Genomic DNA, 27,104 nt, shown 5'->3' with positions numbered 1-27,104 from the left:
CTTTTTTTTTTTTTTTTTACACATCTTCAGAAATTAGAGACACTGAGACAGAGTATTTACCTCTAAGCATGATGACACAACCCTGGCTCAGGGAACAGATTAAGGAGCTTAACGTCTCGGGAATGAAAAACTGATTGATACTCATCATCCTGTCTATACAGTCTTATATTATGTGCACATTAACAATCTAGTCAGTGAAAAAAAAAGGGATACATTTCACAAGACTATTTCCAGGCTAAGGCATAAAAATGTAAAGAAATTAAAGATTTAGTGTACAGTCTATTCCATTTGGCAATGTGCAAATTACATCAAGAGATAAAAACCCACCTACAAATGGAATAAATATAACAGAAGGAAAATGTGATTTAAGAAGTGATCTCAGGTCCAGAACTCTTCAGTTCTTCCAAATTTGTAGAACGGAGTGCTAAAAAAAATGAGCATTTTGAAAAAAATGCAGCTAGTCCTGGATAAACATCAGTATCCAGGGTAACATATGCACCAAAAAGAATCCACTGGAAGCAGTAAGTGACCCAGATGTCAACCTGAAACCACTGAAGAGCCAAACTCAAGCCCCTGTCCTTCCTAAACAGCTGCGTTCATAGCTGTCACTGCTCACCTGGTGTTCAATGTGGCACTTACCCTTCATGCCCCAGTGAGGAAAGCTAATGTGGAAAATGCACCACATGTGTGGGAAGCGTGGTTGGACGGCTCTGGTAGGACTCACCGAGGCCGCATCCATCGTGACCCACCAACCTGTGAAGAACAGAGAAGAGTACTTCCTCTCTCACTCCAGTCCATACATTCACATCTGGCCTTCGGAAATGATCTAGGAAGCCTGCCAGTTTCACTCCTTCAGCATGGATTTTTATTAAATACTGTATTCCATTATCCTGCTCCACCCTGGCAGTCTGGAGCTTCGAGATACAGGGTTCATAAGTACTGAGGCTGACCTCAAACTTGCCATCCTTCTGCTTAGCTTCCCGAGTTGCTGGGGTTGTAGGCATATACCACTGCATCTGATAATATTAGAATTTTGTGCTTTATTTTAATTATATACAATCAGGTTCCATGTAGCAATTCCCAGATCCCTCCTTGTTTCTGTTCATGTGCCTTAGAAATACTGCCATTTTTTATCAAGCAACAGGAAAAGGTTTAAGAAGCATTTCCCCAAATGATAGGCTTTGTGGGGCCTTTAGTTTTCAGCCTTGCCTGCTGCTTGTCAGGAGGATCATCTCCCCTTGGTCTCCTTCAGTCTGCTCCCTGTCCTCCAGTATAGTCACATTTTGGGTTAGGTTAGTATCTGGTGTTTCTGTTACTATGATTGCTCTTACTCAGAGCTGAGCCACAAACCTCTTTACTTTCCTTCCAATTTCTTGTTCCTCTCAGTTAATGTTTTCTCATTTTTGTCTAGTTTTCTCTGTGTTTATTATCCATTTAACCCCAAACTCTCCACCCATGGTTGGGATCTCCTCTCAAGGTGTTCATTCACTCCAGGTGTACTGGTGATCTTGCTCCTGAGGAGGAAGTTTCTGCTTCTGTTAGAAGGCCACCTTGAACACCTGTGATCAGAGCGTCCTTCTCCACTCTCTGACCCACGTTTCCTCCTCTTTGCTTTAGGTGGAGCAGGCCCTCTAGTACACCCTGGAAATTGAGTATGTGGGACATAAGCTTTTGAGATATTCTATCTTTATTTTACCCTCCCACCTATTATTGGCATAGTTAAATAGTATTCTAGATTGGAATTTGTTTTTATTTCTGAATTTTGAAGAAATCATTCCATTTTTTTCTAACATTCAATGCTATTGATTTTTTGTTTTGATGGACCTTTACTTTATGAACCCAGTGCCTCACACATGGTAGGCAAGCGCTTCATCACTGAGCCACAACCCCAGCCCAATGCTGTTGAATTTTGATTCAAGATTCTTTATGTGATCCTTTTTAAGCTTGTAGAATCTTCTCCATTTCATTTTCTGAACTGAAATTTCACATTGTTGTGCCTTGGTGTGTTAAATTTATCTGTTATGAATTTGACTGAAGCTGAAAGGGTCCTTTCAGTTTGGAAACTGATGCCTTTCAGTTCTGTAAGTCATTTTTTGATCGTGTAATTGAATCACTAAGGAGTGATTTAGAACTTCTTGATCTATTCTTCTCTTTTTCCTCTTTTCTGTCTCTCTTGTAGCACTACATTTTTTAAAAAATATTTTTTTAATGGTCCATGAACCTTTATTTTTTATTTTTTAATGTGATGCTGAGGTTCGAAGCCAGGGCCTTACACATGGCTAGGCAAACACTCTGCCACTGAGCTACAACCCCAGTCCTCTTGTGGCATTGCTTTTAAGACAGTCCTCCTCTGGGTTTTCCATACTTCCTACTGAAGTCTTCATTTCTGTCATGCTTTTAATTTCTAAGACTGTTGTTTTTTTTGGGGGGAATAAATAGCATTCCATTCTTGCAGTGCATTATAAAACTTCTTTTATGTCCTCAAGGATGTTAGTAATAGCTTTAAAATTTTTCTATATACTGCACAGTCTCTCTTCTTTGCCCCTCTTTTGTTTCTGTTTATTGTGACAGCCCCTTGTCTCTTCTCAGGTTCTGGTAATGTGGGGTTGTCTGCTCATGTTGAAAGGGGGTTTTCTAATGCCAGCTGGAAGTGCTGAGCTTGTGTGAGAGCTCGTGAACTTGCCTGCAAATGCTGGTGCAGAATGCGTTGGGAACCCACAGGGCAGTCAGTGTCTTTGAGTGTGTCCCTTTGGGTTGGTAGGACGGTCCAGAGAGGACTTCTCCAGTCTGTATCAAGAGTTTGAAGGCCTAAACTGAAAACAGCATGGAAAGGGATAATGTCAGATAAGTTACATACAGGTTTGTGCTTACTTAATCCCTGTGTTATCTGGACAGAACCTTTATTCTCAATTGTACCTGCTCCAGATGTTCTTTCAAAAATAAGTTTTCAGTCCTCTAGGGAAGGGGCAGTTGTCCAGGGGCAGGGAATAAGGAATGGCAGAGAGGACCCAGGATCTAATTGTTGCTTCTGTTGTTTTTTAAAATAAAGTTCAGTTTATTAAGTTATAATTTATGCAAAGTAAAATCATCTGTTCATGAGTTGACAGGTACACGTACCATGTAGTCACCACCATAATTAAGACATAGAACAGTTCTGTCACCCACAATAACTCCTTCGTACCCCTTTGAAGTCAGCACATCCTCTAACCCCCCATCCCTGACAACCACAGATCCTGTTTTCTGTTTATGTAGTTTTGCCATTTCTAGAGTAGCATATAAACAGAATCACGTTGTGTATAGATTTTGGGTCTGGCTTTTCCTCCCAAGCCTGATTTATTTGAGATTTGTCATGTTACTGCTTGTATCATTTGTTTGTTTCCTTTCATTGCTGAACACGTTTCCATTATAATAGTGGTTTACCCACTCATCAGTTGAAGGATGTTTAGACTATTTCCAGTTTTTGGTGGTTTTGAGTAAATGTTTGTGTATAGTTTTTTTTTTTTTTTTTTTTTTTGGTAAATGTAAGATCTTTGTTAAATATGAGTTGGATTACTGAATTGTACAAGTGTATGCTTAAATTTTAAGAAACTGTCAAATTGTTTTCTCAAAGCATGGAACAATTTTAAATTTCCACCAGTAATGTATGAGCGTTCCCATTGCTCTTCATTTTTGCCAATACTTGATTTTGTCAGATAACTTTAATTTTAAAAATTTTATCCATTTTGGTGGGTGTGTAGTCGTATCTTATTGTGGATTTAATTTGCATTATCCTAATAACCAATGATGCTGAGATCTTTTAGTGTGCTTACTACTTGTATCTTCTTTGGTGAAGTATCTTTTCAAATATTTTGCCCACTTTCATTGAATGTTAGTTTATTATTGAGTTTTCAGAGATGTGTGTGTATTCTGTATTCTATACTTAGATCATTTATAAGGTACAGTATGGCTTGTCTTTTCATTGCCTTAACTGTATCTTGTATCTGTATTCACTTTTTTTGTATTTGTATCTTAACTTGTCTAATGACTTGTCTTTTCACTGCCTTAACTGTATTTTTTTTTTCCCCCCAGTATTGAGGTTTGAACCCAGGGCCTTCTGTATTCTAGGCAAGTATTCTACCACTGATTTACATCCCAGCCCTTTATAAATTTCATCATAGGTGTGTCCACCACCTAATGTAAGTGTATCTTTTGAAGAGAACCCATTTAGAATTTTGATGTGGCTTGTAAGTTTTTTTTTCTGGTGCTGATGGTGCTTTGGTTTTATATCTTAAGAAATCTTTATCTCAAGGTCATAAATGATTTTCTTCCAGAATTTTTATAATTTAGGGGTTGGTCTCTTTTTTCTGTATATAAGACAAGGTATGGATTAAAGTTCTTTGGTTTTGCATATTGACTATTCAGTTTTTAGAACCTAGAACTGTGGGTTCTCACTCATTTTTCTAAATTGTTTTGGCTGTGCCAATTTCTTTTCTTACCCAAATTAACTTGAGAATCAGCTTGTCCATTTCCACAAAAGTTTCTACTAGTATTTTGGTTAGGATTACATTGAATGTATAGATGAATTTGGGAAGATTTGAGGTCTTAACGTTATTGATTGAATTTTTTTGTTCATAAACATGGTATATCTCTTCATTTATTTATATTGTCTTAGGATCCTTACATAAGCATTTTGTTTTTCAGCATTTGAATCTTACAAGATTTTTACTTAAATGGTTCATGGTTTTGGTGCTGTCATAAATGGTATTTCTTAAAAATATGGTTTCAGTTTTTAATTTCTATTATGTAAATACAGTTGATCTTTGTATGTTGACCTTGTATCCCAAAACCTTGAAAAATTCAATTAGTTCTAGTGGCTTTCTTTTTATATTCTTTGGAACTTTCTGTGTAGGGAATCTTGTTGTCTTCAGATGAAGATATTTTATTTCTTCCTCTCTGATATATAAACCTTCTGCTTTTTTTTTTTTATCTTACTGTACAAGCTAGCATCATTAGTATGATTTTTAATAGGAGTGGTAAGGTTGGACATCTTTTAATCTTAAGAAAGATGAGGGACTGGGGATATAACTCAGTAGAGTGCTTACCTCGCAAGCACAAGGCCCTGGGTTCAGTTCCCAGCACCACAAAAGAAAGATGTGATATTAGCTGTATACTTTTTTTAAAAAGATTGCTTTAATCTGGTTCAGGATGTTCCTTTCTACTCTTAATTTGCTGAGATTTCTTATCATGATTAGGTGTTAAATTTTGTGGAAGAACTTTTCTGCATCTATGGGAAAGGTAATTTATTTTTTCTTCTTCACATTGCTGTGGTACATTGATTTATTTACAAATAAATGTTGGCCCAAATTTTCATTCCTAGAGTAAGTGCATATGAAGTATTTTGTGTATAATAATGGTAGATCTGATTTGCTAATATTTTGTTTAGAATTTTATGTCTGTGTTCCTGAGGGTTACAACTCTTTTTTCTAATATCCTTGTCTAGTTTTGGTGTCAGGGTAATTCTGGCCTCAAAATAGCTGATTCATTCCCTTCTTTTCTATTTTCTGGAAGATATGTATAGAATTATTATTACTAATTTTTAAAATGTTTGGTGGAATTTGTAAATGAAGAGCCTTTTTTTTTTTTTCATTGTTTTAATTTACAAGTTTTTTCATAGTCCTACAATTCATTTGGAAGAATTAAGGACCCGGAATAGCCAAACCAATTCTAAGCCAAAAAAGCAATGCTGGAGTATCAGAATACTTGACTTCAAATTGTACTGCAGGGCTACAGTAACAGAAATGGTGTGGTAATAGCATAAACACAGACACACAGACCAGTGGTACAGAATAGAGGACCCTGAAACAAACCCACACATCTGTAGTCATTTGATATTTGACATAGGCACCAAAAACATATGTTAGAGAAAAGAAAACCTTTTTAACAAATGGTGCTGGGGAAATCAGTTATCCATATGTAGAAGAATGAGAGTAGATCCTTATTTCTCAACCTGCACAAAAATCAACTCAAAATGGATCAAAGACCTCAGAATTAGACCAAAAACTATGCAGCTTCTAGAAGAAAATAGGGTCCACATTCTAGCATATAGGCACAGAGAGTGACTTTCTCAATAGGATCCCTAAAGCTCAGGAGTTAATAAATGGGATGGCATCAAATTAAAAAGCTTCTGCACAGCCAAGGAAGAGAGGACCTACAGAATTGGAGACAATCTTTACTAGCTACTCCTGTGACAAAAGATTAATATTCAGAATATATAAAGAACTCAAAACACTTTACAACAAAAACCCAAATAACCTAATTAGTAAATGGGTAATTGAATTAAATAGACACTTCTCAGAAGAAGAAATACAAATGACCAACAAATACATTAAAAAAAAGTTCAGCAACATTAGCAATTATGGAAATGAACATCAAAACTACATTGAAATTTCATTTCATAGCAATCAAAATGGCAGTCATCAAAAATACAATAATAAGTGCTGGGGAGGATGTGGAGAAAACAAAACAATTTAACACTGTTAGTGGGACTGTAAATTAGTACAACTACCTGGAAATCAGTAAGAAGTGCCTCAAAAATTAGGAATGGAAATACTATACGACACAGCTATACCACTCCTAAGGAATTTTTTATCCTAAAGAATTAGTCATCTTACTATAGTCATGTGTGCACATCCATGTTTGTAGCAGTATAATTCACCATAGCCAAACTATGGAATCAGCTTAGGTGTCCATTTGTGGATAAAGATAAAAGAAAACATGGTACAGCCAGGCATGGTGGTATATGCCTCAATCCCAGCAACTCAGGAGTCTGAGGCAGGAGGATCATGAACACAAAGCCAGCCTAAGCAACTTAGTGAGACCCTGTCTCAAAATAAAATATAAAAAGGACTGGGGATATGACTTAGTGGTTAAGCACCCCTGGGTTCAATCCCCAATACCACCTAAAAAGAAAAGAAAACATAGGATATATGCACAGTGGAGTTTTATTCATCCACAAAGAAAAATGAAATTATGTTATTTTCAGGAAAATGGGTTGAACTTCAGAGCATTATGTTAAGCTAATTAAACCATACTCAAAAAGTCAAGGGTCTTATGTTTTCTTTCACGTGGAAGATAGAGAGGAAAAAGGAGAAGAAAGTTAGGGGGAATCTCCTGAAAATGGAAGGGAGATCAGTAGAGTAAAGGAAAGGGCCTGGGGGCAGGAGGAGGGGAAAGAAAGGGGAAATACTGGGGAATGACATTGGCCAAATTATATTGTTATATTGTGCACTTATACAAATACATAACAATAAATCCCACCATTATGTATAACTATAATGTGCCAGTAAAAATATGGGAAAAAGTATTTTACCAAAAACTAAAAATGTTTTTTTCTGTGTACAGCCAGCAACTTTTCTCAGCAGAGGATCCCTGTTACTGGAATCTCTCAATCCTGGAGTCTCCACTGCAGCTTTGACTTCCTTCTCATAGCTTCATACATTGATTTCTCAGGGGCTGCCTGCAGGGATTCCGACATTGCTACACTTTGCTTGGGCTCCCAGGCGTTCCTTTGAAATCTCAGTGGAAGCCTCCCTGAATCCCTAACTCCAGCATCCCGTGTTCCTGCAGGACTAGCATCACATGAACAGTGCCAAGATCTGCTGCCAAACTCAGCAGTAGTCAAGCCCCCTTGGACCATGGCCTTCTCCAGCCTGCACCTCCAACCTTTTCTAAACTCCTCCTGCAGACTAGTTTCAGAGGCTTCTAAAACATATGGTCAGTTTAATCACAGTAGCTGCTCCACTCCTGCCACCAATTTTTGTCCACTTTTCATCACTGTGACCAAAATACATGACAAGAAAAACTTAGAGGAGGACAAGTTTATTTTGGGCTCATGGTTTCAGGGGCTTAGTGCATGGTAAGCTGACTGCATTGTTCTGGGACTGAGGTGAGGTGGAGCATCATGGTAAGAAAGGTATGGCAGAGGAAAGCTGTTGACTTTATGATATTCAGGTACCAGACCTGTTTAAACACTTTTAACTGCAAACCCAGTTTCTTTAATAGACATGGGCTAATTATTTTTAAGTTTTTGAGTAGACTTTGGCAGTTGATGTCTTCCAAGGAATCTGTCTATTTTAATTTATGGGCACCAGGATGTTTATAATGTTCCCTTCACTGTCTGTAGTATTTTGTAATGATGGCCCCTCTTTTATTCCCGATATACATAATTTCTCCTTGACTCCCTCTGTCTTGCTCTCCTGAATTGCTCTGGCTAGAGTTTATTAGTTTTGTAGATTTTTTTAAATAAACAAAAAAAGCTTTTGATTTTTTGATTTTTAGATTTTTTTTCCTCATTTGTATTGACCTCTGCTCTTTATATTTATTATTATTATTATTATTTTTTCATTTCTTGGGTTTGACTTGCTGTTTTCCAATTTTTTTGCAGGGGGTATTCTGGGGCTTTGAACCAGGGTGCTTTACCTCTGAACTACACCCCAGCTCTGTTTTTCATTTGTTATTTTGGGACAGGGTTTCACTAAGTTGCTGAGGCTGGCCTCAAACCTCAAACTTGTGATCCAGCCTCCCAGGTTGCCAGGATTACAGGCGTGTACCACTGTGCTTGGCTGTTTGCCAAGCATTTTAAAGGCGAAAGCAAAGATAATTTGAGGTCTTTGGTACAGGGAATTGAACCCAGGGGTGCTTTACCACTGAGCTACATCCTCAGTTCTTTTTATCTTTTGAGACAAGGTTTCACTAAGTTGCTCAGACTGGCTGATCAACTTGGATCCTCCTGTGTACCACTGTGCCCAACTTCAACATAAACATCTAATGTTATGAATTTCCCCACAAACACTGATTGAACTACAAACACAGGTTTTTATAGTGTTTTCATTCATAATATTTCTTAGTTTCCCTCTTGGATCCATATATTATTTAGAAGTATATTATTTGATTTACAGGTATTTGGGGGATTTTTTAAGATGTCTTGCTATTATTTATTAATGTATTTTTATTGTTTCTGATTTGCTCTCTTGTGATTACAGATAATACTTGAATTCTTTTAGATATTTGAAGATGTGTTTTATGGTGCTGCCTGGGTCTGTCTTGGGTGATGTCTGTGGGCACTGGGGAGGAGTCTCATTGGCAAGATGTTGGACACAGTGCTCTCTCTCTGAATGCCAGGGCAGATGGGATGGTAGCATTGCACAGTATTTATCTGCTTACTGATTTTTTTCTTCCTTTAAAAAACTCAATAAAAGAAATAAGAATAAAAGTTTTCAACTCTCATTGTGATTGCTTATATGCCCTTGGGAGTTTTATCATAGGTTGCCTTGTGACTTTTGAAGCTCCTTTGTTAAGTAAGTGTATAATTAAGATGTCTTTGAGTGCATTGACCTCTATATAATTATTTAATGTCCTCATATCCCTGGTATTACTACCCGTTATGAAATCTATTTTGATAATAATACAGGCTGTGCAGCCCTCTTTTATTTTTTTCCATTTTTATTTTATTTTTTGGTACCAGGGATTGAACTCAACCACTGAGCCACATCTCTAGCCCTATTATATTTTATTTAGAGACAGGGTCTCACTAAGTTGCTTAGTGCCTTGCTGTTGCTGAGTCTGGCTTTGAACTTGTGATCCTCCTGCCTCAGCCTCCTGAGCTGCTGGTATTGCAGGTGTTTGCCACTGTACCCAGCTCCAGTTGTTTTTATTGGCATATTGTAGTTGTTCATAATGATAGGATTTGTTTTTACATATTCGTACATGCAATAAAGTAACAGTATAATTTGGCCAATATCACTCCCCATGCTTCGCCCCCCTTCCTCTTTTGGTCCATTTTCTCTACTGATCTCCCTTTGATTTTCATGAACTCTGTCCCTGCCTTTGTTTTCCTTTTTTTTTCTCTAGCTTCCACGTACGAGAGAAGCATAGAACCATTGACCGATTGAGTTTGACTTATTTCATTTAACATGATGGTCTCTGCTTCTATCTATTTTCCTGCAAATGACATAATTTCATTTTTCTTCATGGATGACTAAAACTCCATCTGTTGATGGATGCCTAGACTGGTTGCACAGTTTGGTTACTGTGAATTATGCTGCTGTAACATGGGTATACACGTATCAGGTAGTATGGTGACTTTAATTTTTCATGTATCACATAGTATGGTGACTTTAAATCTTTAGGATAAATACTGAAGAGTGGGCCATATGGTAGTTCCATGCCTAGTATTTGGAGGAACCTCCATACTGGTTTCCATAGTGGTTGTACTAATTTATAGTCCCCGTTTTATGGCACAGCCTTCACTTGCCAAAGTGCCGTAGAGTAATCTAGCTGGGGATCCTCTTGTATGTGTGGTGTCCGCAGCCTTTGTGTTCCCTCTCTCTTTGCTGTAGCAGTGAATGTTCATAGGCGGGACCTTGGGGCCCACCTCTAGCCATTTCTTCTTGGGGCCTGGTCATTAGTTTGGGTTTTTGTCTCTTCTGTTCTTTGTATTAAAGTACAGCTTCATTGTCATTAATTTGTGTGTGAACAGTGCACTCTGTCTTTTGGTGGAGTTTAGTTCAGCAGCAGAATCTCTTTTCTGTGACCTTGTAGTGGCTGTGTAGGTTCCCAGCACCTCACAGAACAGGGGGAAACAACTACAACCAGTGCAAACAATCTGCAACATTAAAATAAGTATCTGGATCCTACTGTGACATCGCCAGTGTTAATTGCCATGAAAAACAGAAATGGTCGGGTCAGTAGTTGCCAACAGCAAAAATAATAAGAAAACATGAACTAGATATGGCATTAAAGCAAACAGCAGGTGTCAAGTACGGCGTCCTCAGCAGTAATAATTACAACAGCGTTAACAGAGAGGGCAGAAGTTATATAAACCAATTAGTGCTGAAAGATGGTAAGAATACAGTTAATTAAGAGAAAAGAAAATGTGATAGGAAGGTAGAAAAGAATCTACAATTTAAAGTAAAAAATTCAGAAGAGATGTAACAGGTGATGGTTATAAGGAAGGAGGAAAAAAAGAAGAAACAAAGTAAAAGGAGAGAGAACAGCAGAATCTGGCTGTTAGCCGGAGAAGAGAGAAAGAGGAATAGGAGAAACAAACAAATGAAAACAATACAAAACAAACCCAAATATACAAACAAACACCCCAACCCCCGAAGACAAGGCAAGGAAAAAGAAAACAATGAAAAGTGCTAAAAATGAGAAAAATAAATACGTATCTGCATATATGTATGTTGGATGGTTGCTGTCTGTGCCCGGCTGTCCTCTCCATTTTCTCCTGGGCTGTGTACTGAGGGAGAGCCAGGGCTGGGCTCGCTGCCTTTCTCTCTGTGTTCACTAAGCTGCCAGCTGGAGTGGCCTAGCACTGGAGCTGGTTGAAGTGGCTCTCAGCCTCCTTCTGACCAGGACAGGATAGAAAGGAGAGGGAAGTGCTGTGGGGTGGAGTTTTATCTGCAGACCAGCTCAGTGCACTCCCAGGGTGGGTCTGCTATAGAGTTCTGAGTGAGGTTCTGGGGTGGGGTCTAATCAGCCTCAGGGACTTTGTTGGGTGGTGACTGCTCTGAAGAGATTAGGACCTGGCACACACCGCTAGGGCCTGGCAGCTGCCGAATTCTTTTTTTTTTTGGGGGGGGGGGGGTTCTGGGGATAAAACCCAGGGCCTTATGCTTATAAGGCAAGGACTCTACCGACTGAGCTATCTCCCCAGCCCCGCAGCTGCCGAATTCTTAAGAATTCTACTCTTGGGCAGGGGAGCCAATCCCCCATACACTCTGCTGCCCATGAGCACAGCCTTCCCAGGCTTAATCCCTGAGTGTGTCCACACCCACCTGTTTGCATTCCTGACCTGCTTCTGCTGGTCACGTGAATTGCTAGATTCAAAGGAGAAGCGAGTTGGACTCCCCTTTGATCTTCTGACTGGGATTTCCCTGTGTACAATCTTCTCTGTGGCTGTTTCACTGTGTTCTGCTAGGTATGTCCTAGGCTGCATGGTAGGTGCTTGCTGGACAGTATGACGGTGTTTGCTTGACCTCCTGGCTCCTCAGCATGGCCACCTCAAGATGGCTCCACCAGCCAGTTGTTAAGCTGAGCACTTTTCAAGCACCAGCACACAGTGCAGACCACCTCGAGAGCAGGCAACAACCTCAGCCAGCCTCTTACATATGGGGACAGATAGTAAATATTTTGAGTTCATTGGCCACAGATGATCCCTGTTATGTATTATTATTTTTTTCTTTTAAAAAATCCTTTAAAAGTTTAGACGTCATTCTAGCCCAGGGCCTATACAGAAAAAGATCCTGTGCTGCACTTGGCCTCTAGATCATCCCAAACCACCCTGTAGAGGAGAATGGTGTAGGTAGGTGGTGTTTATACCTGGGAGCTGCCACACCTCTGTTCTCCTAGGCTGTCATATCTGTGGAACTGACTTTGGGTTTGAGTGTAGTCATGGTTACCATCTGTTCAGCTGGAATCAGATTCCTCTAGCCTTTCCTTGAGCTCAGGAGGAGGGCTGAGTTGTGTCTTCACCCTGAGCTTGCAGCCCTCCCTGTGTCTGTGTCTCAGAGGAGCCTCTTTCCATCCTTTGCTTCTGTCCCAGGTATAGTTATGAGGTGTTTGCTGGGCTTCTGGGGAAGAACGTGTCGCTCTGACCCCTCATGTCCATCTGTGCCTGTGTGGTGGGTGTTTCCCATAATCCTATCATGGTTTTGTGGTAGCCATCCTGCCCTGTACCTTGGCAGGTAGAGATGTTTCTAATCCCTCTCCCAGAGTAAGAGGACTCCAACGGTCAGGACTCAGAATGGTTTCCTGCCCCTTGCCCAGGAAGGAGCAGGGTTTCCTTCATCTTCCCCAGCCACAGTCTCCCCTCTTGTTCTGCAGGGGTGTGGTGTTGTGGCAGCTCCCACTGAGGGATTGTCCATTTCACTGGCTTCTTGTAACGTGCTAAGAAGGAGGTTCTAGTTTTGAGCCTGACTCCAGTTACTGTACCGTCGGGGAGTGAATTTATGGCGTGTCAGAGGTCCCCAGTAGAGAAATGGCCGACAGTTGGCTCCATCCCAGTGGAGATGAGATAGAGTGTTGAATTGCACTGTTGTCTTGATCTAGCTTTCTTTAGTGACTCTGGGAGCATTCACATGGAAAATAACGGAATTCAGTGTGAATATTGCAGCCCCTGACATTGTGTGACTCAGTGACCCTGCACAGAAGCTCTCTCTGTATGTTGTCTCTGGGGGTTTACTGCAGTTCAAGTGAAAATGAAATTCCTTTGAAAACAATTGTACAAATAGGCAGAATTATAGCAAACAACATGGAAAGCTGCTGTGTTCATCAGCTGTACATTGCTGTGCAAAATACCTGAGCTTATCAGCTTCAAAGGAAGAAAAATTCATTTCAGCTCAAGATTTCAGAAATTTCTGTCCATGGTCACTTGGCCCTGTTGCTTTGGGCCTGTGATGAGGCAGTAAATCATGGTGGGAATATGAGGCGGAAGAGGGCTCTTCACCTCATGGCAGCTGGAAAGCAAAGACAGAGGAAGAACCTGGGGTTCCTCTGTTCCCTTTAGGGGCACATCTAAACTCCTTTCACTGGGCCTGCCTCCTAAATGTTCTCCCACCTCCTGCTAGTGCTACGGGGACCAAGCCTTCAAAATGGGCCTGTGGGTGACACTTCTAAACCCCCACATCAGCCCTCATATTTCTAGTTTTAAAATTATATGGTTATCATGTTTGAAGATAGCCAGTTACTAAGTAGACATGATTGTGTTTTAACATGCTGCTTCTACATCAAGAAGTGGCTTTCTGGATTAGTCTGGAGTTTCCTCAACTGTGAAACCTGTCATTTGGAAAGAACTCTTGTGAGAAGTTTTTGTTAACCAGAAGTGTCACCTTTCTCCTTAGATCCAGATGCAGAGGTGTGTCTTCATGTACTGAGGCTAGTCCAGTCTGTGGTTCTGGAACCAGAAGTCTTCTCCAAGTCAGCCTCTGAGTTCCGGAGCTCCCTGCCCCTGCAGCGCATCTTGGCCATGTCTGAGAGCCGCAACGCCCACCTGCAGACCGTGGCCCAGGAGCTCCTGGAAGACCTCCGTGCCTTGGAGCAGGGTGTGTAGGTGCATTGGGCCACCATGGGCTTGGTGAGAATGCCATGTCCCTCCCCTCCCCAGGTCCCTCACTTTGTAGTCAGAGCCATCACCGTGAGCTGTGTGTTAGAGGCAGCTCTCTGCAATAGACTAGAGATGGATGTGAGTGGATCCGCGACCCACGTCAGTGTGACCTAGAAGAGCCTTTCTGAGAGCCTCGGCTTGCTGCCTGTAGACTGCCATGACTGAAGATAATCCCCTACCTCGTGGCCAGCATTTCTTTGAAAAGCACTTCATTCTTTCTAGTAATTATAAAATCCCTAAAATGCAGGTTTACCTTTGTGACCTTTTGGTGACCATGCTATTACAGATGACATTGGACATTTTAGCTCTTTATTTTTTGTGCCTCTTTCATTTTTGAATAAAGAAAGTCAGATGAGTCAATGCGTGACCACTGTTATGTTCTGAAATGTACACTCGGCATTAGGAAGTGGGTCTCTTTGTGTATTAGGGTGCAGATGCTTTCTTGGTAGAACAGACTCCTTACTTGTTTTGTCCTTTGGCTATTAACTGAGAAGTCCAGTTTTTCTTATTCCAAATGAGGGAAATGGCCTCATAGGCTGGAGCACATGCAGTTAGTTGAGAGTCTTTAAATGGCAGCTCCATCCCCCCTTGTGTGGGTGTGCATGTGTACCAGGCTCCTGCTGTGTATGTGTACCTCAAGTGACTGCTGGCCAAGGACAAAGGAGGAGATGCAGCACCTCTCAGACCCCATGATGCCTGTGAGAGAGAGTTGCCATTTAAGTCACCCACAGCCACAGGAACACACTCTCCTTTTTTTGTAGCTGCTTCCTTCAGTGCGTTATTGCAAGGTGCTGGCTCTGGGCTTCCTGTGAGAGCTAAAACAAATGTGGGTGTCCCCTTGCAGTGGCAGTCTGAACATGCGCACAAGCTGTGCCTGCTGTGTGTGGCGGCGTAGAGTACCTTCATTTTCTTTTAGGTGGAGTTTTAGAGGCAGCTTGCCATTTGTGGCTGAGGCTGAGTGCAAAGCATAGAGGAAGGCACAGTGGCTTAGATGTCATGAGCCAGCAAGTTGTGGAGCTCTAGCTGTCAGAACCAGGAGATGTAAAGGGCCGTTTAAGATGCTTGGTGACACACGGGGTCTGTCTGTGCCGGGTGGTTCTGTAGGTCCTGGTTACTGGCAAAAAAACTTGAGGATGCTGCATCTTTGTACTTACTCCAGCAGTGAGTGTCATCTCTTAGGTTGCTGCTCATTTGATAGAGTAGCCAGGGGATAGAGTAGTGCAGTTAGTTTGTGCTGCCTCTAGAACTGCAGGGTTTTCCTGCCAGTGGTGGGGTCAGCAGTGTGTAGAGAGGGGCAAACAGCTGGGCCTGTGAATGTGGCATAGTCGGTAGTTAGTAGATGCACTCTAGGAAGGACCATTCTTTCCTCTGATTCTTCAGTGCCATGGATAACAACAGTTATACAGATGCTCTTAGGAGGAGACATGGGGCAAAGGCTGGCTCTCAACCAGTGCCATAGGGACTGTGCTGGAGGTCAGTCTCAAGGAGCATTTTCATCTAGTGTCCCTGCTGTTCACAGCAAGGTCAACGAGAAAACACACCTTCCTTAAGTTTTCTGCATCTGGCAACCTAAAGACAACCCACTTGGTTAAAAAAAAAAAAAAATCCTTAGAAGCATGTGCTTTGCAGTCTTTAAACTCTTGTGAATTTTACAGTCAGAGACCAAAGCAATATGTTAGTGTATATATTTTAAAATTTGACTTTCAAAGAGTTCCTCTTTGACTGGGGTTGTGACTCAGTGGCAGAATGCCTAGCATGTATGAGGCCCTGGGTTTGATTCTCAGCACCACATATAAATAAATGAATAAAGTAAAGGAGCATCAACAACTTATATATATATATATATATATATATATATATATATATATATATGTATAAAATTAAAAAAAATTCCTCTTGTTTTTATTAAGTTAATGAGCACTCTCTTATTGGCACTGTCAACTGGCAGATGAAGTGCTGAACCAGACTGGCCCTGCCTCCCTGTACCTTACCATCCATCTTGCTTTCTGTCAAGTCTGAAAGCTGAAGTCCTCCTGAAGGTGTGGAGTGCTCCAAGGCTCTGTTGCCTGGAAACCTGGCATGATCGGGAATATGCCTGAAGTTGTTGAGTTCTACTAGCTCCATGCTGTGTCCTTCATTGATTCCAGAGGGTTTCTTTCTTTTTTTTTCTTGGTACTGGGGATGGAACCCGGGGGCATGCTACCACTGAGCTCCATCCCTAGTCCTTTTTATTTTATTTTAAAATTGTATTTCATTTTATTTTATAATTCAGTGGCATTAAGTGTGTTCCAGGTGTGAATATGTGAACCCTGGCAGGCCAGCAGGTTGGCTCAACCCACCCAGGAACCATCACACTATTTGTAGAACTTTTTCTTCTTCCCAAGCAGAAACTCCGTACCCATTAAGTGACTTCCCATTCTCCAAACCTTTCTCCTCCATCCCCAATACTCCTCCTGTTTCTGTCTGTGAATTTGAGTATTCTCGGCAGCTCATGTATGTGTAATCATGAAGCATTTGTCCTCCTGGGTCTGGCTGAGTGCCCTGAGCCTAGATTTCTCAAGCTTCACCCATGTTGTATGTAGCATGTGTCAGCCTCATTTTCATGGCCACATACCCATTGTGTGTATGTGCCATGTTATGTTTGTCTGTTCCTCTGTTGATGGACACTTGGGTTCTTTCCACTTGGCTGCCAAGCACCTGTGTGCACAAATATCTGTTGGAGCCGCTGCTTTGAACTCTGTAGGATATACATCCAGTAGTGAAATTACTGTCATACAGTATCTTGTGTTTAACTTTTTGAGGAACTGCCAAACTGTTTTCCACAGCAGCTGCACGATTTTACAGTCCAACCAGCAGCAATACCCAGGGGTTCTTCTCCAGTTCTTCACCAGCACTGTTTATCTTTCGGTTTTGTTGATGAAAGTCATTGATAATGGGATGAGGTGGTGACTCACTGTGGGTTTGGTTGCATTTCCCTAGTGATAACCATGCTGAGCGTTGTTCTTAGTGGCCATTTATCTTCTTTGGAGAAAGGTCAAGTCCTTTGCTCATTTTTTAAGAGAGTTGTTGCTTTTCATTTCTGAGTTGCAGGAATTCTTTACATATTCTCTATTTACCCCTTATCAGATAAAAGATTTGAAAAAACCACCTTCTGTGGGTGGTATTTTCACTCTATTGATGGTGTCTTTTGTTTCTCAAGAGTTGTAAATTTCGAAGTGGTCTAATTTATCTATTTTTTCTTGTCTACGCTTTTGGTGTCTGTGTTTTTATTACCAAATTCATGGTCATGAAGATTTTTCCCTTTTTTTCCCCCTGCATTTCATACGTTTTATCTCTTCAGTTTAGATCTGTGATTGCTTTTGAATTAATTTTTGTATTTTTGTTGTGAGAATGGATCTCACTGTGTTGCCCAGACTGGTCTTAGCATCTCAGCCCCCTGAGTAGCTGAGTCTGTGGTGCCACCTTACGTTAGTTTTTATTTACATTAACAAAGCCAGCGTCTAATGTCATTCTTTTGCAGATGCATATCCAGTTTTCCCTTTATCATTTGTTGAGTTTTGTAATAGTCATTATAAAATGTTTTCACAAGTGTGATATTCAGAACTAAAAAAATTTTGTATAATGTATTCACTGTATTTTAAAAGTATTTGTTTTGCAGATAACTTGTATCATAAGGAGTTTCATTTGTTCCAGAGGAGCTCCCTATGGTGCTGCTTCTCCTTCCGTAAAGGTGCTCTTCCTGTTCTCAGAACACAGAGTGACTGTCAGTTAGAAAAACGACATTCACTCATTTACTTTATTATGGTTTTTAATTGAAGGCATATTTGCAGCTTCAGTTTTAAGACTAAACAATTTTATGCAGAGTATTTCTGTGAATACCATGAAGCTTCCCAGGCCACAGGAAGAGGAGCAGAGGCCTTGAGAGTCCTTGTCTGCGGTATATCCAGGGTTGCAGGGAGGGAGCACACTGGTGTGGACTGGGCGGCTTCCTGGTGCCTCTCAAGTGGTAGGTAGCAGGGTGTTGGAAGATGGGGCCAGGGGTGTAAGGGAATTTCCACGAAACCACGCCAGACACGGGAAATCACATAAGGGAATTTATTAAGCAAACAGTGTCTCCCTGCAGAGTAAGAGAGAAAATGAGAGGAAAAGAGAAAGGAAAAGAAAGGGCGCGCGCTAGAGAGAGTGGAAAGCCAGGAGGATAGAGAAAAGTGTGTAGGACAGAAGAAGAATGGAAAAAGATGGCGGGGAAGCTACAGTAAAACAGTTGAATTCTGCTGGACTAACAGGGGACCAAAATGGGAGAAGGATACTTGCAAGCTGACTGATGAACCAATAGCTAGCTAGGATGTTCAGATTGGCAAGTGGTTGGGAGGCAGGGAAAATTACTGCACCTGATGGGGGGGGGCATCTTTATACATTACAAGGGGAACATGGATTTACATTTTTATTTATTTATTTAAAAAAATACTTTGTTTTAGGTATAGGTGGACAAAATACCTTTATTTTGCTTCATTTTATGTTATATTTTATTTATTTATTTTTATTTTTATTTTACGTAGTGCTGAAAATTGAACCCAGGGCTTCACGCATGCTAGGCAAGTGCTATACCACTGAGCCACAACCCCAGCCCTGGATTTACATTTTTAAATGTAAAAGAAGTTAATTCCATTCTTAAGATCATTAGAAGGCACACTGCCTCTCTCCATGTTGCCCTCCCCAACCTTCCCTCTTAAGTCATAGGAGTCCACTTCACTAACACCAGCAGATCAGTCAGTCTCCAAATGTACCTCCCCAGGGTAAAGCCTTTGCTCTCTCAATAGATTTGGGCTACACTCAACCCGAGACCCAGTGTGTGGGTTCCCACTGGATGGTCTCTGCTTAGCTGCTCTGCATATAGGTATATTACACAGTGGCCAGCCCAGAGGTGACAGGTCCCTGCCAGAGCAGGAAAATGTTGCTCACCCACCTGCTTGCCCTGCAGGAAAGTGTCTCCTTGGGGCTGCCCTTTCCGTTGCTTGCATGCACCAGCAGACATGTCTTTCAGTTGTGCCTCATATATACTCTTTCCTTGAATTATAAATTCTTAAAACAGTGTTTCTTTGCTCTTGTGGAGTGATATGCCACTTTGAGAATCCGATCAATCTCCTACACAGAAATGCTCATAAACATGTATCTACCATCTCACATACAATTTCTAGAAACTATAGGATCCTGGGATTGCTAACTTGCTGGTAAGCAACCCTCTGCTCTGTACTTGTTGAATTTGGCCTGGTGCGGTGCTAGTCACATCATTTAATAATGTCATGACTTCTCTGGAATGTCAGGTTCCCTCATGATGTGCAGCCCAGTAGCTGGACACAGAGTACTGGTTTCCTGCTGGTAGTGGAGGGCCTGTCCTTGATTTGCTGCAACTCACTCAGTACTCATGTCCACCTTGTGAGGTCAGCACTCCTAGTTACACACTGTCGGAGGGGACATTGGAGCTTGTGTGACAGAGCTTCTCTTTGCACCTGTACTTTTCTGTGGAGACCATTGTTCACAGCTGATGTCACAAACCCCTTCCTTGACCTGTGTCCTCATCTAGGTCACTGACTTCCAGGCTCATGCTTCTGGTGTTCATAGTTCTGCTGATGAGCAGTTTAGACTCCCTGACAGAGGGTCTACAGCCTCACTGGCCAGTGTACAAACTCTGTTGCTACCAGCAGACCATTGACTCCAGAGCGAGGGAAGAAAGTAGGGGCAGAGGGTGAGCCCTATAGGCAGTAGCCTTCTGCTCCCTACTCAGGACGTGTTGATCCATGATAGTCTCCCATGGCTGCCTGGTCACATGATAGCCTTTAGAAAGAATGGGAGACATGTAGATCAATCACCCATATTAAAAAAACAGGTTTTTAAAACGTTCTGTTTAGTATCTGCAGGTCAGCTTATAAAATTAGCAGTTATTCCTATCTCAGTGAACTGTTTGCTCATGGATTGCTGCAAACCAACATACATTACCTTTGCCTAGAAATATTGAGTTTTGAGTTTGCCTGACTTTCAGTTTTTTTTTGGTTTTTTTTTTTTTTTTTGAGATTCTACAGAGCTGAGACAAATGAGGCCAGGTGCAGGTCAGACTCCAGACTCCCCTCCCTATAGTGGAAAGACAGGGAGCTGCCCCCCAGGTGAGGTGCCCAGACCCCAGGGGCAGAAGTGAGATGCCCCCGCAATGGCTCTGCTTCTACTTTCTCTTGTTTTGTAACCAAGTGCTGTTGAAGGAGAAGTGGAGGGAAGCAGATGCTCAGAAGAGATCACTTAGGGTGGATGGGACATGAAATTCATCAGATGAGCATTTTTCTGAGAGCAGAAGCTCACCCCTAAGCCTCAAAGCTGTTTTTGAGCAGGACTGTTTTTGTGAATGCCTTATAAAATGCATTGCATACCTGAGCCTTTACGCACTCGCCTGGCATCTCTTGCCTTGATGAGTCGGTGTCCTGCTCCACCAGCTGAGCCAGGGAGGTGAACTTCCCACATTCTGGCACCCAAACCCACTTCGTGCTTGTGAGAGTAGCAGTTGTGCCTCATTCTTGGATGAGGTGTCCCTACCTCTGCGTACCCAAAGCTCTGTGTGGTGGTAGTAAAGGGGCAGGGGTGTGTGTTGTCTATATCCCTGGGGGTAGTCACAGTTTGGCACTGAGCAGAGGACAGGGAAGGGAAGTCCCTGAATGTCCAGATTGAGCTGTGGTCCTACCTAGAGTGTGGCCTCTGGTGGCAGGGGGTGTGCTGTGTGCTATGTTTAGGTGTGCTGTTAGGGATGTGGCTATGCAGGGGACCAACGCCTGCTGGTTTACAGCAGGTCTTTCCGGTCCGTGAAAGGTGCCCTTGAGAGCTGTTCAAGAGCAGTTGGGCCCTCGCTTGTGCCACCCACTCTACAGGGAGCCCTGCCCCGTGACCCATGGCTGTATACCTTGGAAGGGAGAACCACCAATACTCGGCTGGCTCATGCTCTGCCACCCTGCTAGCATCCCCCTGGACCTGCCTTCCATCAGCCTTCTTGACCCACCAGAGCCTGAGAGTCAAGGAGAAGAGTTCCTCCCCAGTCTGAATCCTGCCCTCGAGACCTCTGAGCTGTGGTGCCGCTCCTGGGCCCTACAGCTATGCATACTGTGGGGCCTCCTCACAGCCCTCACCCTCTCTGACACTGTTGACTTGAGTCAGGAAGGACACAGTTCAGGCCTTTTTAATGATGTCTTTGGCAAATCAGTGCAAGTAGCCCCAGGTCTGCTCCGTGTTGGTGCCTTGGGATGTGTGTCTTTAGTCAGTGCACCCTCTTACACCTGTTCTTCAATCCCACGAGATACTATCAGGAATTTGCCACACGTAAGAAGGCCTGAGCTCCACACGTGGACTCCTTTCCAGAGAGGAGGGAAACATGCACAGAACTTGAGAAGAATCAGCATGGGGCAGGTGGCCTCTGAGAGGCAGTGGCCTCCTGGGGAATGTTTTGCTTGAGGATATGGCATGTTTTCATGTCAGGTGAGAGTTGGGCAGCTGAGCTCATTGCCATGGTGTGGTCCAGAGCTACCCTCGATCCTGCGTCTTGAGTAAGTGACCCATGACAGCTGGAGTGTTTCCAGAGTTCACTGTGGCATGTGGGAGCCCCAGCTAAGGCTTTCTGGAGTGCTGGCTTCAGGTTGTGTGGCTAGAGTTAGGGTGCAGGAGAGCATCTTCCCTCATCTGTGCCCCTACATCTGATGAGGTCAGAGGCCGCTATGATTGCTGGAATCCATGGGCCCCTGAGATACACCTTGCCCTGTGAACCCTGAAGACAAGGCCAGGTTTCTTATGTGTTTTTGGCTGTAGACCAAATGTACCTGCTCAGGCATTTGGTCAGGTCTGCAGGAGCCTGTGACCCCTCTCAGAGCCGTGTAGGATAAATCTGAAACCCTTACTCAGGGGAGTCCAGCTGAGTATTAGTTGAATTTGCATTTCTCTCTTAAAAACAAACCCACAATCCACTGACCAGAGACCAGAGCAGAAGACCACTGCACCCTGTGGCCACCTCTGCTCCTCCTTGTTTTGGGACCAAAAACCCCTTTCTTCATTCTGTTTTATCTGCTGGAAAGAATCCCATTCCTGGAAACTGCCAGAATAAAAGGTCTGTGTTCAGGTTACAGGAGCTATAGATTCACAGGGGAAAGCAGCCCTGTCCTGGGCAAGGTGTCCAGACTTTGGGGTGAAAAGTCTGTCTGAGGCTCACATATCCTGCCAGCCAGCTCCTCTCTCCTCCCTGTCCCTTCCAGCTCCAGGAGCACTGTCTGTGCCCAACTGATGTGACCTGGGAGGCTCTAAGCAGGGAACAAAACTGCTTGTCCTCTCCCTAGCTCCTGATGCTACCGTCGTGTCTCATAGGAAACCCTGACCCATGTCTGGGCAGGTGAAAAACCTTCCTGTTTGTCTTCTCAATTAGTCACACTCAATTCTGGGCCATGCTGTCTGTTCTTGGCGCTGATCCCTGGCCCTGGAGGGCACGCTGCAGCCAGTGGGGCTTGCACAACTCCAGGCCGTGATATGGTATTTCTTCCCTGTAATTTGCAACCTCTGCCGTTATTTGGCATGCATTTCCTCATTTCTGAGTTCTTCCAGAACATTCTGAACTGGGCTATACTTTGTGATGTTCTGGAGAGGTGGCCTTTGCCTCGGAGGAGGCTCAAAAGCTGCTGTGCTAGGGAGGGCTTGGCCCCCTTCCCAGGGGCTGCAGTTCCAGCCTGGGGCCCCATCTGTCCCTGTGCCTATGGGTGGAGTAGAAGTCTGGCCTTTCCTTGTCCAGAAGAGATGGCACTGGGCAATAGGAGCCTGGGTCCCTCTGCCATGGAGAGTGCTCACACCACCAGTGAGAACAGAAAGGTGGGCAGTGTGATGCTTCAGGGTTCTGTGGGATCAGGGAATGTGTGCACAGGCCAGAGTTCATGTTACTTCTGTTCCTTCAGCAATCTGTTGCAGCAGGCTCTGAACAACACACTGCATGAAATAGAGCATCTCTCAAGACTCCCAGACCTGCCGCAAGACCCTGGGCACCACAGGTGTCCCCAGCAGCTCAAGCTTGGAACTTAGCCTTTGCAGAGGAGGCTCAGTAGGTGCTTTCCATGCTGGTGCATGTATGGAAGTCCCATCTAGAGCCAGGCCATGGAAAGTGGGGAGTGAGGTGGTAGGTTTGGGCCCCCTTGAAGAGGAGAATCTGTTCCCACAGTGACTCAAATCACCACAGTCCCTTCTTCCCTCCAGGTTTGACAGGTTTTCATCCTGAGAAAGTTGACTTTCAGAGTGAGATGGAAAGGGCAGGACTACCTCCAAGAGCCAAGTGGAGTCACAACCCAAGCGGCTTTCACTTCTGACCTTAGAACTTGTCATGTGGTTTTTACCTGAATTTTCATTCTTTTCCCTGACTGCCCTTAGTTTGAGCTCCTGTTTGAATGCATGTACATGTCCTTGGCACCCTAAGCACAAAAGAGTGGGGAAGACTCCAGCCAAGGACCTGGATGTGCTTGCAGACGCACAGAGGGACACATGGCCTCCACCCCAGCACCCCTCCTCTCTGTCTGCCTGCAGAGGATCTGAAATTCACCTGGCTCTCTTAGTTGCACTTGTCCTAGCCTTTTCCACTCGTGCCTCTGCCTTCTATCCTCAGTTTTCCAGAGAATGCTGATTGGATGATGGCCGGCATTGGGCATCAGAGCCTTTCTTTGTAGACTCCAGAGAGCCCTGTTTCTTCTGGGGTACTGATATGAGCCCTAGACACCACTTTGTCTGCTCACATCTTTTGGGTCCATCTTTACTGCAGCTGCTGCCGTACGCAGGTGTGGCCTAAAGCCCCTGGGCTTCTCAGATGAGGCAGAGTGGGCTGCTGGACCCCACCCAGCCAGCTCTCCCACAGCAGGCACATGTCTCTACACAGCTGGAGAATGGAACAACTGGTTCTCAGCTATCCACAGAGGTGGCCAACCCTTTTCTCTGCCCCCCATCCTTCCCTGGGGTTGGGTGAACAACAGGGCTTCCTGCATAGGGGTCTTGCCTCAGGCTCCAGTCAGGGTCCAGGTGGCCTAGGAGTAAGTCCTCCTGTGTCCCTGACCATGGTAAAGCATGAATGAGTAAGTGAAGGACATGCACAAATGCAGGCTGCCGTCTGGCCCCCAGCCCCTCCTCCCTTTCCACAGGTCTCTCCAGAATGCTGGGCATTGTCAAGCACTAGAAGCTCTGTGCTCTGGCCCTGGGCCAGACCCTGAGGATTCAGGAATTTGGAAATTGGGCAGTTGGGCTCAAGTCAGTCATCAGAATACTCAAGCAACTGTCCCTTTGTCTTGTACTTGCCACCTGTCTTGATGTGCCACCTGGATGGTCTTGTTATCTCCCCCAACCTCTGGGCAAATGCTTACCAATTGTTACTCTCATGGGTGAGGAAACGGGAGCTTTGAGGTTGAATTTTAGAGTAGGTTGGGATTGCATTGGCAGTTGGATGGTAAATCCTTGTCATAATAGAAGGATTTGGGGGGCCTTGGAAGGGGTACAGATAAGGGAAGGATGGCCTCTTGCAGAAAGGGGGTCTGGTGGCCAGGAGTCAGAATGGGGTTGGTGGGGAGTAGGGAGTCCTGCGGGGGAAGGATAGGGTGTGCATCTTGGGTGTTGCTGGGAGAGCCCTGCATGACTTTGTGGTTTCTGTATCTTGCACTCTTGCTAGACTGTATGCCCAGTGTCCGGACCTATTAATAAGTGTCATGTCCATTCAGTGCTGCTGAACTCAAGTGAAAGCCACTTCCCAGGAGGACAGAGTGCTGGATCAGGGGCTGCCTCATGCTGCCCAGCATCGGGACTGGTCTTGTTCCTTGTTGTTCCTACCTCTTAGAAGTTCTGAGGCACACTGGATGCCCAAGTCATGGCACAGATGCACAGCTTGGATGAGATGGGTTTGGCCTCTGTGGTCACCCAGTGTGGACACTTCACCAGAGTGGAAGAGCGATCATGTGTTCCTGAGTTGTTGGGCCAGAAAGGGGAGGGGTGAGGTGGTAGAGCTGTCTTCAGGTCAGGGATGTCTGGACTAGCTTCCCAACTGCTGCTTCTCATATTGCCACCTGGGAAGCCATGGCTGTCACACGCAGCAGGCTGGTATGCCAGGGAGGACACAAACAGGCCCACAGTTGCCTCCTTTTGTGGCAAAAATTTCTTTGACCTAAAAGCTTTTCTGTTGACAGGACTGAGTGAGAAGGGCCTATGACCCTGGCCATGTGTATGGGAGACAGGTTGGCCTCTGGTGGAGAGGGGTCTTTCAGGAGAGATGGGCAAGAGCTGCCCAGCCTGTTCTGGCAGCAGCCTATAGGGAGGGGACACCATCTGCTGTAGAGGGTGGAATATTCTAGCATCACGCTTCAGGCCTCCTGCTGTGCTTCAGTAGGCCCCTTCCTAGAGTTTGGTGCTTCACTCCATTTCTCAAGACCTACCCTCACTGAGGACTCCTCTTACATAACCTTCTGGCGGAAGCAGGAAGGCTGGACGTGCCTGTGCCCAGCAGCTCGCTACTCAGATCTCTCGCCCCCAGGGCTGCCTGCAGGCCCATTTGGGTTGGTGACATTTTGGGGCATGGCATTCTCAGCTCCTTGCACTGACCTGACTCCCCTTCCTCGTGCTGGCTTAGACCTGCCCTGGCCCTGGGGGACTGGGGAGGGGCCTGTGAACTGGAGGAAGCAGGGGTGGCTTCCCCAGGAGTCTCAGTGTGGTGCACATGCGAGTGTGTGCTTGTGTGTTGTGTATCATGCACATGTCTTTGTACATGTAAGGGTGTCCATGTGGTCATGTGCAGGCATGTGCATCCATGAGCCAAGTGAGTGTGTACGCGTGTGTACTGGAGTTCCACAGGGCTTAAAAAGTCCCATCCCTCAGGAGTCTTCTCTTCGAATGTCTGCTGCTTACTTTCTGAAATGGGACTGTGCTCATCATGCACTTGAGGTAGGAGCTGCTACAGGTCACTCATCCTGTGTCACCTGAGGAGTGACAGCTCAGGAAGAAAGATCACTACCCCTCCCAACACCAATATGGAGGGCTTCAGCTACTCAGTGCTCTCTGTAGAGCTTGCACTGGTCCTGGTGGCCCATCCAGCTCACCCAGCCTCTTGGCCTGTAGTGTCTCTCAAAGACCTCCTCAGGTGTCCTTTGCCTGTACTTTCCTATCATCCTGTTCACAGGCTCTAGGCCCCCCCAGCACACTGGCAAGGCCCAGCAGCAGCCCTGCTCCTGGGCCTGCCTTGTCCTTCCCTCAGAGGTTAGAGTCACTCCCTTAGAGGAGTGCCTCACTTTCGTGCTGTTACCCATTGTCAGACTTGCCTCGCAACCCCCAGCCCTGGTACCACTCAGCCCAGCCCCTCCAGAGCAGCCGCTGGTAGCCTTTCCAACCCAGGGAACAGCAGGCAGCCCCAGCACATGTCCCCCATCACTCCCATTCCTGCTTTCCAGATAACAGCACCCCTCCTGCGCCCTGGGCCCCCATGTGTGCACTGAAGTCCTCCACTTACTGCAGCCTTTCACCCGGCTGCACTCTCAGCACCCCACCCCTGCCCTGTGCCTCCTCCTGCTTTGGAATTTCTTCCTTGGATGTTCCAAGCCCCGTGCCCAGCCCCATGTGAAAGGCCACCTAGAGCTGGTCAGTGTGTGTCTTTGTCTTGAGCGCACACTTGATGCTAGTGAGGTAGTTCATGCTTAATGTGGCCACATCATATACAGTAAGGGACTGTCATCCTCCAGCATGTGGCTGGTTAGTCCAGCTGAGAGCTGCCAGGGGCAGGCTGGCAACTTAGCCAGAACAGGGGCCAGGGCTGCAGGTGGACTTTCTCGTTCCTCAGGAAGGTCTTCCTGTTTGGACAAGGCCCCCCCTTACTGGAGGATGGTCTCCTTGACTGATCCTGGTGTTAGCTGCACCCACCAGGTGCCCTCCTAGAGGTGTG

The 27,104-nt window shown here is 44.4% G+C and overlaps 1 protein-coding gene and 1 pseudogene across 4 annotated transcripts in view; one reads left to right on the top strand and one right to left on the bottom strand.

Annotated features, from left to right (window-relative positions):
* The window catches only part of Hsf2bp (heat shock transcription factor 2 binding protein), a 74,660-nt gene extending 60,165 nt beyond the window's left edge, over positions 1–14,495 (top strand). For all 4 annotated transcript variants that reach the window (XM_047563230.1, XM_047563232.1, XM_047563231.1 and 1 more), the window contains one exon: positions 13,878–14,495. In XM_047563230.1, coding sequence (XP_047419186.1) covers positions 13,878–14,086 — 209 coding nt within the window. In that variant the 3' untranslated portion in view covers positions 14,087–14,495. The remainder of the gene's footprint in view (positions 1–13,877) is intronic.
* Positions 99–4,505, bottom strand: LOC124992794 (transmembrane protein 50B-like; annotated as a pseudogene).
* Positions 14,496–27,104: the final 12,609 nt, after the last annotated feature.

Source organism: Sciurus carolinensis, chromosome 9 (assembly GCF_902686445.1).
Source record: "Sciurus carolinensis chromosome 9, mSciCar1.2, whole genome shotgun sequence".
Classification (NCBI taxonomy): domain Eukaryota; kingdom Metazoa; phylum Chordata; class Mammalia; order Rodentia; family Sciuridae; genus Sciurus; species Sciurus carolinensis.
Note: the sequence above shows the minus strand (reverse complement) of the source record. Positions and strands in the feature narration are given on the sequence as shown.